At 46.9% G+C, this 12,295-nt stretch overlaps 1 protein-coding gene across 3 annotated transcripts in view; it reads left to right on the top strand.

Moving 5' to 3' along the window:
* The window catches only part of ntng2a (netrin g2a), a 48,102-nt gene that overhangs the window by 26,288 nt on the left and 9,519 nt on the right, over positions 1-12,295 (top strand). For 2 of the 3 annotated variants that reach the window (XM_077004117.1, XM_077004118.1), the window contains exons 4-5: positions 7,862-8,034; positions 8,483-8,506. In XM_077004117.1, coding sequence (XP_076860232.1) covers positions 7,862-8,034; positions 8,483-8,506 — 197 coding nt within the window. The remainder of the gene's footprint in view (positions 1-7,861; positions 8,035-8,482; positions 8,507-12,295) is intronic. The other variant, XM_077004119.1, reaches the window with a different exon arrangement.

Genomic DNA, 12,295 nt, shown 5'->3' on the forward strand with positions numbered 1-12,295 from the left:
TGGAGGGGGGAGGGGGAGGTGGAGAGGGAGGTGGAGGGGGAGGTGGAGGTGGAGAGGGAGGTGGAGGGGGAGGTGGAGAGGGGGGTGAAGGGGGAGGTGGAGAGGGAGGTGGAGAGGGAGGTGGAGGGGGAGGTGGAGAGGGAGGGGGAGGTGGAGGGGGAGGTGGAGAGGGAGGTGGAGGAGGAGGTGGAGGGGGAGGTGGATAGGGAGGTGGAGGGGGAGGTGGATAGGGAGGTGGAGAGGGAGGTGGAGGGGGAGGTGGAGGGGGAGGTGGAGAGGGAGGTGGAGGGGGAGGTGGAGGGGGAGGTGGAGAGGGAGGTGGAGGGGGAGGTGGAGGGGGAGGTGGAGAGGGAGGTGGAGGGGGAGGGGGAGGTGGAGAGGGAGGGGGGAGGTGGAGAGGGAGGTGGTGGGGGAGGTGGAGAGGGAGGTGGAGGGGGAGGTGGAGAGGGAGGTGGAGGGGGAGGTGGAGAGGGAGGTGGAGAGGGGGGGTGGAGGGGGAGGTGGAGGGGGAGGTGGTGTTCCACAGGGCTCTGCCTCCCGCCTCACCAGGGTGTTTTCTGGGCATCTCAGAACGGTTGCTGACACGTCATGTGTGGACACAGCTGTCCTGCCTCCCTGACCGCACCCGTGAGTGAAAGGACCACCAAAGCAGCGTTCATTATCCAGAAAGACAGCGGAAGAGTGAAGGGTTGTGTGTGTGTGTGTGTGTGTGTGTGTAAGACACACACACACACACCCACACACACACACACACACACAACACTGTAAGTCTTCAAACAGTGGAACGCGGTGAGCTCGGCTGCTCCCGGCACTGGAGTGCATGCCGTGTCTTGTCCTTGGGTTTTAATCAGGCACCTATACTGTCCAGCTAGCACTTTTTTTCTTCTTCTTTTTTCTGAGAGGTGTCAATAATCTGGAATATTCATGATGCTGGCGACACATACCAATAGTGCGGGTTGGTAGAAGTATTGCTTGTGTGTTTCACCCCCACTTCCCAAGCACATTTACGACATGCCACAGGGCATTTATTCAACTGTCGGAGCAGACAGATTTCTTTTATCGGGGGTTTTTTTTCCCCACCCACTCCTGTCAAAGTAGTGATTGAATCCTTTATAGTGTGGTCCGTTCCCGGGTGGAGTGCAGTGCTACCTGACACCAGGTGCATCACCTACAGATGTGCAGGTGTGCACAGCCATGGTGATGTAGGAGCGTGTACTGCTCCGTGTAGGTGAGGAGTTGTCTGACGTGCGTCTGAAACGCTTCCTGTTGCGCATTATCGTCTATGATTAGTCATGGGTTTTAAATCATGGATGAATCATCTCCTGATTTTATGGATGTATGTATCTTGCTGTCTGCTTTAAATCTGGTCAGTTCCTTTATATCACATATCAGATTTAAAATAGGGTACTGTAAACATCTGCACAAAATGCTTTGATCTCAGAGGCTTAACAAGCTGCAGGGGGGTCCCGGGCAGCTACTGCCCTATAAAATCTGAAGATTTTAGCTTTTAAAATTCTAATTGGTGTGGCCAGCGAACGGGATCAGAGCAGCGCACACTGTGGGTCGGGTCTGCCACACGCCATAACTGATTAATGCCTTCCTTAGGTCTGGGAATTAGGGGATCTGTCCCAGTCCTCCCAGAAGCTGGGGCTCAGCAGAGGGACAGGAGCTGTCGCCGATTAATTTGTCATGATGGAAGCTTGATGGGCAGACGATCTCCGAGGAGTCCCAGAATGACACCGTGATTGACACCCAGTTTTAATTATGGTTTCGAGGTCTCCAGAGGCTGGTTCCAGAGGCTTTTGAAGAAAAAAAAAACAGACTTAATTAAAGTAGATGGAATTGAATAAAAGCCCGCTACATAAATTATACAGTGCTATCTCTCATGTCTGCAGCACAGCGAGATGAGAGTGAAGGGACAGAACTGGCTAAGTATGCACACTTTCACAAAGCCCTGCGAGACACACTGGACCAGCACTGCAGAGTCAATTACATCTAATTAATGTACCTGTTACGCCGGTCACCTGTTCCTCTGGATTAGATAGTCGGGCCTTATAACACAGGTTTTTAGAGCTTGTGTTTAGTGTTTGTGTTTATTTTTAGTGCTTGGGTTTAGTTTTTTTGTGTGTTTTAGTGCTTGGATGCCAGCACCGCGCTTTTACTCTCATTTTCCCTTAAAGGAGCAGTTTAACCAAAATGCCGATAAGACTACAGAGCTAATAAGACGCTGGTTTTGATTGTGACTGAACTGCTTTTCTTTACATTTGAGATCCTGCGTTGCAGAACACTCAGTGAGGAATGTTTTTACTTCCCAGTCTAAAGGGGCAAAAGTGATCCAATTATCGAGAAGTTATGTGCGATCGGACGGCATCGGCTTTTTCATTTGAATTTGCAGATGGCATATGTGAGATATAATCTTATTATATGGCAATCTACAGCCTAATCTAAGGTTTAGTTACTGGAGCTCCTCATGGAAATATATAGGTCAGCTTCATAAATATTTCATGCAAATGGTTACTTGCTCCGTCCCGTGGGGAGATGTGCACTGGGATTCACTCATTTATTTGATTGCACAAACTGTAATTCTAAAAGTCATCATTTCCATACTAACCTGCTTTCCACTTTGGCCCCTAAATCTCAGCTCTCCCTGAACTCTGCTGCTTGTCAGGGGCCCAGAGCATCGCTCATAAGTGTGGACTCGTGCACCGGGGTTTTGTGCCACGCTCTGCAGATTTTTCTTATAACTCTGAGCAACTAGAATGAGCCGGGGAAAAGAAATCGACGGCAGATCTCACCTGAGTATCTCCCATTTATTCTTATTAGGTGTGTAATCATCTTGGTGTGTCTCGCTCTCTGTCTCTCTGTCTCTGTCTCTGTCTCTCTCTCTCTCTCACCCCTGGATGGTGCAGTTAGATGTTTTTCGGGTCTTCTCACACAAGAACAAAGCCTTATCAAGTCTAACCTGCTCTCATCTGGCTCTCAGACCGCTGACGTCTGGCATGTGTAGTGAAATCCTTTTGTCATTACAGTTCTTACGCAATTGTTTGAGAATTTTGGATTTAAAGTCAAACAGAAATATTGACAAAGTAGTAAAACATGTATGTGTGCACACACACACGTGCACACACACACACACACACTCACACACACACACACACACACACACACACACACACACACACACACACACAAACACACACACACACTCACATCACAGGATAGAGCACCACAATTTGACAGCTGTGACTGTTCAACAGGAGAAAAATCACATGGCTTTACATGATTTACATTGTCCCATCAGCTGGATCTGAGGGGCTGAAATGACAGGAGATCCATGTCTGCTTTAGATGGATCAAAAAACAATACCTGAATTCTTCATAAATTCCCATTCATGTCCGTCCAGTTCAGCCACTGCTATTACTCCTGCATTATGTGTTATTCATTTGTTCTATTATTTTAATCCTGGCCTGGGAATTACTGTCCCTGTTACAAAGAATTATTCCACTATCTGTAATAATGAAACAGGATAAAAGCAAGCCAGCCTCTGATAGGGTATATCTGGAGGAGAGACAGATCCATCTAACTGTGGGGAGGGGCTTTGTGTGGCAGGAGGATGGGTTTTGTGGGCAGGGGCGGAGCTTATGGAGGATCAGGTGTTTTGATAATGTCTTTCTAGGAAGTAAAACCTAAAAGGAAGGACCTACATTGCATTCCAGGAAGTTCCATTTGCATTCCTGTCATAGGCTGTTCTGAGCTGTCTTGCACATGGTTGCCAGGGTATGCGGTATTGCTTGTGAATCATTTCCTATTGTGTAAGTTCACTTTGAGTGTCAGTGTCAGCCCTTTGCCAGTCTTACATTGTCCCAGTTCCCTTACCTGAATCACTACTCTGGATCAGCCCTTCACCAGGACTGAATCAGCTGATTCATCATAAGGATACAGTCCTGGCTAGTATACAGCCTCACAAAACCTCTTTTCTTTCAAACTACATTTAAATAATTCATGCCTCTATGTGATGGTTCCTATAAAGGTGACCAGGTGTATCCAGTCACATATACCAAGATACCCAAAATAAAAAATTTTCACCCTGTTCTAATTTGAAGGTTCCAAGTGGAAGAAAACCCTTACAGTCAAACACTGATGATGTCAAACACCTTGGCACACAATCCTTTAGGGCATTGTAAATTTAGATTCTGGTCTTCTGGGTTTTGATCCCTGAAGTTCTCTGACTCTCCGTACTGGTCTGAATGGGTCTGACAGTGTCCTTTCGATCTCCGCCCAGTTGAGGGTGGAGTGACAGTGTGAGCATGCTTAGCCAACGTACTTTGTAACGCTGCAGAGTGCGGTCTTCACACTGGCCACGGTTCCTGCTCCTGCAGTATTTGTGCAATACAATGACTGCTGATTGATTCCAGGGGTCTTTAAAATCCGTACAAAGATCAGACTTGTGTGATTGATCAGGACACTAAAGATCAGACTTGTGTGTGATTGATCAGGACACTAAAGATCAGATTTGTGTGTGATTGATCAGGACACTAAAGATCAGACTTGTGTGTGATTGATCAGACTTGTGTGTGATTGATCAGGACACTAAAGATCAGACTTGTGTGTGATCAATCAGGACACTAAAGATCAGACTTGTGTGTGATTGATCAGACTTGTGTGTGATTGATCAGGACACTAAAGATCAGACTTGTGTGTGATTGATCAGACTTGTGTGTGATTGATCAGACTTGGGTGTGATTGATCAGGGCACTAAAGATCAGACTTGTGTGTGATTGATCAGGACACTAAAGATCAGACTTGTGTGTGATTGATCAGACTTGTGTGTGATTGATCAGGACACTAAAGATCAGACTTGTGTGTGATCAATCAGGACACTAAAGATCAGACTTGTGTGTGATTGATCAGACTTGTGTGTGATTGATCAGGACACTAAAGATCAGACTTGTGTGTGATTGATCAGACTTGTGTGTGATTGATCAGACTTGGGTGTGATTGATCAGGGCACTAAAGATCAGACTTGTGTGTGATCAATCAGGACACTAAAGATCAGACTTGTGTGTGATTGATCAGACTTGTGTGTGATTGATCAGGACACTAAAGATCAGACTTGTGTGTGATTGATCAGACTTGTGTGTGATTGATCAGACTTGGGTGTGATTGATCAGGGCACTAAAGATCAGACTTGTGTGTGATTGATCAGGACACTAAAGATCAGACTTGTGTGTGATTGATCAGACTTGTGTGTGATTGATCAGGACACTAAAGATCAGACTTGTGTGTGATTGATCAGACTTGTGTGTGATTGATCAGGACACTAAAGGCAACGTGAGCCATCATGCTGATGATGAGGTACAGGGAGCGTGTAAACCACATTCATCTTTCCTCAAAGAATGACTTACGCACCTCTTCTTAGCACCTCTTCCGTTTCCGCAGCAGCGGTGACATATTTAAACATTAATAATAATATAGAGCTAAACTCTACACTAAATGAATTCTGAACACATCATTCAGCCCTGATTTCTTACCGTCGTGTCTGTATAGACACGAAAAAGCAGAAACTCTTCTAATCGCTGCTGAAAGCATGAGATGTAACTTGCCTGTTTGTGATAACTACTGCCTATGGACACACAGAGACTGCTGTGACCCACTTAATTAATCCATACCCAAAAGGGGATGTTTCTAAAACTTAGTGGTAAATAGCCATCGAATGGCTACGAGTGGCACTGGTGTAAAATCTTCATGATGTGACATGATGTACGTGTCAGAGCTGATCTCAAAATTATGAGCTTATGTTTAGAATTTGAGGTAGAATTTTCTTAAATCCTTTGATATTTTTAAAAGCAGTGAAATTAAATCCTCATTAAATGGCTGCTCAGTTTTCTTGAATGAAAGATTGTCTAGAAACCTGTCTTAGCATGGATGTGAATATAGCAGTACTGATCCGGAAATATTCTGTTGATAGCCTCTTTCAGCTTTGTGGTTTTCCAGGTTTTATTGAAGAAACAATTCCCCAACTGTTGCTCTCTGACATATAGCCACTCTCCAAGATCTGGGGTCAAATTAGGAAGCTCGATCTTTTAAAAGAATGCTCTCAGTTTACCTCATCCTACAAATGTCTCTGCGGCATAAAGTTTTGAGCTAAACTTCTGAAAGGCCTAATGGGTGTTTCTCGCACCACTATAAGCATTCCCTAAGCCATTTTAATCTCCGGTATAACATAACCAACCCTAATTTGCTTCAGTGGCCTAATTATACATTTCTCCCACTTCTCTCCTCTGAAGGTGATTTTGTCTCACAGTCCTTTTGGACGGACCACAACATATCCTGCTTTTCATTATAAAGCAGTGCTGAGGATCTCATTTGGGCTTCAGCTGGGCTTGTGTGCTGTGATTGTTTAATGCTCCTTTTGTTGGTGGTGTTGTTTTTTTTTGGGGGGGGGGCTGCTTTTTTCCCCTGAAATTAAAGCTCTTACTGGCAAACTTGATAATCGTCCCATATACCAACGCTGTGCTGGCTTTCCTGTCTGTTGTTCTGTACATGGATCCAGTGTTAGACAGGGAGAAAAAAACAAAGATCCTCTGTTAGCATATGGGCATGTGGTTAAACACACGTTCTTGGAAAACAGAACCATTAATCCTCCATCTGTTTCTTTTAGTGAATCTGATTGTACTGCCAGATGTAACACCCCCCCCCCCCCCAATGATCTGGTGGTGCGTTGCATTATTGCCTGTCATATGTTCAATAACAGACCAGCCGTCCCAAAATGGGACTTCAAATGAGACTCATACTTATGAAAATAGAGAATATTCTCACTCTTCATGGGGTTAAGCAGTCTTACAGAAACGCGTGTATTACTGCCCTGTCTTTGAGTGTATTTTTTGCCATGGGTTCTTCAATTTAAACTGTTGTCTTGAATCTGGTTAGAGTCCCCAGCCAGGAACCTCCATCAGTCCCTCATTCTTCCTAATATCAGGTCAAGTTTGTTCCACTGAACATGTGCAGCTCGTTCTGATCATCCCACAATTGTTTCAGCATTATGGAATGATCTACCAGAAATGCCACCAATGCCTCTTACGTCTGAAGGCATCTGCAGAATTCCTGACCTAAACAGGTCCTCCAGAGCTTCGCCTCGACCCAATCCGTCTCCTCGACAAATGCCATATTGGCTTGTTGACGCCATGGCAATACCGACTCCCAATAAACCCAATAATGTCCGAGCCTCGTATGTAGGTGGACAATCTGCCCCACAGTCCCTAGGGCCACCACGGCCTCAGTCCTCCCACTGCACACGTCTTCTGGAATCTCTCACCAAATCTATTTAGGAATATCCGTAAGAGAATTCATCTGAAACATTTTGCGATCTTTTTCCTCACGTCCGGTCTCGGGTTCTGGGTGCCCCGCGGAGTTTTCTGCTCCGTCCGGGACGTGTGGCCGGTCGGGCTGCTCCCATTTCAGCTCCAGACGGTAATGAAACACGCGCTTTCAAACAGGACATTAGTAAGCAGGGCAGGGCTGCTGTAGCTGCTCCTGCCTCTGTGCCCTCGGGGTATTTGACGATGGTCTGCAAGTCTGAGCAACCGTTTAATTTCGCCCACGAGGAGAACACCTCCTGCAGCACTGCAGCTACATTCACGCCAACACCCAATTCAACTAATTAGCTTGTGGTTTCCGCCAAGCAGGTGAGCTAATGAGGTATCTCGGGTGGCTGGCATGGATGCCCAAGGCAGGCCACCCTCTGCAGGGTAGTCCTCGCCCTTGGTTTATGGCAGGCACACTGTAGACAGAGTACTAATTGGTTTGTGTGTGTGTGTGTCTCTCTCTCTCTCTCTCTCTCTCTCTCTCTGTGCGTGTCCAGGTGTAAGTGCAACCTTCATGCAGGCCAGTGTACGTTCCGTGATGGCAGCTTGCAGTGCGACTGTGAGCACAACACCACGGGGCAGGACTGCGCCCGCTGTGAACGAGGCTTCAAGGCCAAGTCGTGGAAGCCCGGATCATACCTGCCCACCCCCACCGGCTCGCCCAACACCTGTAAGAACCCGGGACTCCGCCCACAAACATGCCATCGTGCACAGCGCCCTTTCATCACAGATCCTGGTGTGTTGGCGTGAAAGTTTAGCAGATGTGCTGAACAGGCAAACAGATGTGTACACGTGTGTACACGTGTGTACACAGCACCGTTCTTCACTGAGATGGAGCTGAAAGGGCCAGACAGCTTTTCCTTACCGTTAGATGTGTAAATAAAAAGGGGGAGTGTTTTCCACACGAGTGAAGCACTCTCATCTGTTCTCTGTGCCCTCAAGCTTCTCTTTTCTAATGTTTCTTTTTGTACTTTCTTCCTCTTCCTGTCTCAACTTTCCTCTTCCTTCTTTTACCTGTTTGCTGTGTCATTCTCTTACCTTCTTTCATCTCGTTCTTTCTCTCCATCCCTCTCTCTCTATCCCTAACACACACTCTCTCTCTCTCTCCTGTCTTGCAGGTGAGGCAGCAGGCACTCTTGGCAGTAAGTCAGATGCTAATCATCCTCTTGGTCTGTCACTTTTGTGTTTGCTCTCTCTCTCTCTCTCTCTCTCTCTCTCTCTCTCTCTCTCTCTGCTGTCATTCTTTCTACACCCATTATATCATATTGAGAACAAGCTGCTTCCATCCAAACTCAGCTACATTTTTCCACAGTTTTCTTATATCCGACTTATAAGGAGATGTTTACTACACAGTAGGAAATATTCCTGTAGAATTCCAGTGTGTGATGGGAGTGCTGTGTCAGTGTGTGTGTGATGGGAGTGCTGTGTGTGTGTGTGTGTGTGTGTGTGTGTGTGTGTGTGTGTGTGTGTGTGTGTGTGTGTGTGTGTGTGTGTGTGTGTGTGTGTGTGTGTGTGTGTGTGTGTGATGGGAATGGGAGTACTTTACTTCACCAGCTCTGTTCTATTGTAACACTGGCCCAAGGCCGGCCCTGTCCTAGCCAATACCGACTCTACGCTGGCCTCCAGCTCCCCAGGCTCAACTGCTCCCATCCAATCAGGCACAGAGACCCAGGCTTTGGTTCCGCCCTCAGTAACCATGGGAATAGGCTATGGGGGCGTGCCTACACGAACACTTCACCACTTTAGCATATTTCTTACAGTAGTTGGGGGCTTGGTTACTTCACTATATTGCAGTGCTGTATGTTTTTGAAAGTCGTGCTGTAGACACTGTGGACTGTAGTGTGTGGGTATGCACCGCGTACGCACGTGTTTCTGTGTGTGGGGGAGACAGATGAGGAGAAAGCGTTTTTATTTGACCATGCCATTTGATTCACTGGTTCATGCACATATTCAACACCTGTGCATCAAAACGTGTGACTGTGAACAGGCGCTCTCCCTGACCCCTAACCCTTGACCTCTAAACTCTGGTCCAGCCAAGAGGAAGCACTTTACCACAGCTGTGTACCGCTCGGCCTGGCCATCACGCCATTATATTGTGTGTGTGTGTGTGTGTGTGTGTGTGTGTGTGTGTGTGTGTGTGTGTGTGTGTGTGTGTGTGTGTGTGTGTGTGTATGTGTGTATGCACATATGGGTGATTGTACAAGTGTGCATGCGAATGTGGGTGTGTGTGTATACACTTTGCTAGTACCGGGTTGGACCCTCTTTTGCCTTCAGAACTGCCTTATTCCTTCGTGGCATAGATTCAACAAGGTACTGGAAACATTCCTCAGAGATTATGGTCCATATTGACATGAGAGCATCACACAGTTCCTGCAGATTTGTCGGCTGCACATCCATGATGCGAATCTCCCGTTCCACCACATCCTAAAGGTGCTCTATTGGATTGAGATCTGGTGACTGTGGAGGCCATTCGAGTACAGTGAACTCACTGTCGTGTTCAAGAAACCAGTCTGAGATGATTCACGCTTTATGATGGCGCGTTATCCTGCCGGAAGTCACTGGTCATAAAGGTATGGACATGGTCCGCAGCAATACTCAGGTAGGCTGTGGCCTTGACACAATGCTCAGTTGGAACTCATTGCCCAAAGTGTGCCACACTATTACACCACCACCACCAGCCTGAAGTGTTGATACAAGGCAGGATGGATCCATGCTTTCATGTTGTTGACACACAATTTTGACCCTACCATCCGAATATTGCAGCAGAAATCGAGACTCATCAGACCAGGTAACATTTTTCCAATCTTCTATTGTCCAATTTGAGACAGGTGAGCCTGTGCGAATTGTAGCCTCAGATTCCTGTTCTTAGCTGACAGTCTTCTGCTGCTGTAGCCCATCCACCTCAAGGTTCGACATGTTGTGTGTTCAGAGATGCTCTTCTGCATGCCTCGGTTGTAACGTCTGGTTATTTGAATTACTGTTGCCGTTCTATCAGCTCTAACTAGTCTGGCCATTCTCCTCTGACCTCCATCATCAACAAGACATTTGTGGCCACAGAACTGCTGTTCACTAGATATTTTCTCTTTTTCTGACCATTCTCTGTAAACCATAGAGATGGTTGTGCCTGAAAATCCCAGTAGATTAGCAGTTTCTGAAATACTCAGACCAGCCCGTCTGGCACCAACAACCATGCCAGTTGGAGAGGTGTACCTAATAAAGTGGCCGGTGTGTGTATGTGTGTGTGTATGTGTGTGTGTATGGGTGTGTGTATGTGTTTGTGTATGTGTGTGTGTATGTGTGTGTGTATGTGTGTCTTTCCCTTCCCATTGTTGCAGTGGCTTCTCACGTGAGAGATTTTGAGATCTTGACTGGATCAGTTGCAGTGATGCATGCTCTGAGGTTGCAATATGCTTAAAGTTTCATGACTGCTCGCTTCAAAGCTTCTGAGGCCTGAGGAGACAGCGGCTCCGTTTCATTTTGTCATCTGCAGCCCCCCTGAACAACTGCCTCACACATCTAATTTGTCCTGCTGAATTATGGAATACTGCCATGCTGATTCTGATCCCTCATTCAGACAGAAGATGTGACCGGATCAGTGACTCTCATTCGTCTGTCTTCACATCAGTCCGATCGGACCTGTGCATCCTTAAAGCATCTCGCTGTAACTACTGAAGCCAGCAAGAGAACCACTGCAGCTTAGCTACTGAGTGATGTCATTGCATGATGTCATTGCTGCTCATAATACCTGACAACCCACAAGCAAAGTTTTTTGAGCTAAGGGCGTCTAACAAGGCAACCACTGCTGTGTGCTTTTCGCAGAACTCTGAGAGCTATGTAATAGCCATTTTCAACACCATGATCTCATTTGTAGACTGCTTTTACGATTACTCATAACGCAGCTCTCCAAGGTGAAACCTCTTGGTTTGACACAAACACACTCAATCCTCAGAGTCCTGAAGAAGACAGAGAGAGTGAGAGAGAAAGACAGACATAGAGTGATGTCATAGAAACAGACAGGAAGAAAGACATTTGGAGTTTGGATGATGTATGTTTATTAATCTTGTGGGCCTCCCATCACACCCAAAATAAACCTGCGTGTCTCTCCCACAAGGGCACTGCTGTTTGTGCAGGACTGAACGTCCCAGTGTCTACAGCTGCTTAGGGAATAACTTCACTGTCTTCTGGAATTAGAGCAGTGCAGACGCTGTGTGTGAGCCGTCACGTCTGTCGACGTGACCGTAAGCGCCTATATAATGAGACCTGGATTCAACATTGCTCATAAACGGTCAAATTTGAGATTAAATTACAGAAGACTGTTGCAGTGCCATATTTCAGCTTAAATGTTAAAGATTAGAATTTAAAACTCGTTAATAGTCTAGACACCAGAGTACCCAAGTGGAAATACACATGTAAATGGCAGGACTGTATTTCTGGCTTTATCATGCCAGTCCAAGCACACACACATATGCTAAACACACACACACACACACACACACACACACACACACACACACACACACACACACACACACACACACACACACACACACACACTCTCACTCTTGCCTACCTTGCTCTCTGCATGCTGTGTTTATAGTGTTATGTAGCTTGAAGAGACAGGAAGATTCGTGGCTTGTGCGGCCAGGTCTTTCATAACTGTTCTAGAGTAGTGGCAGATGGTGGTGGTGCAGGGGGGGCTGTGTGTGTTCCAGTACCTACATTACACACTCCTGCTGGCCATATGCTTGCCCCCCTCATGCCCCCCAGGCCCATCTCCGCTCTGCACCGCCCCACGGTCAGGACTGGACCTGCCCACCCATTCTCAACCCCCCCACCCCCCCCCCCCCCCCCCCCCCCCACCCCCCCAGGTGGTCTGCATGCCCATCAGGGAGGGAGCACCGTGGGGAAGAGCGTGCACACACACACACCCC

This window comes from Brachyhypopomus gauderio, chromosome 4 (genome assembly GCF_052324685.1).
Source record: "Brachyhypopomus gauderio isolate BG-103 chromosome 4, BGAUD_0.2, whole genome shotgun sequence".
Taxonomy (NCBI): Eukaryota; Metazoa; Chordata; class Actinopteri; order Gymnotiformes; family Hypopomidae; genus Brachyhypopomus; species Brachyhypopomus gauderio.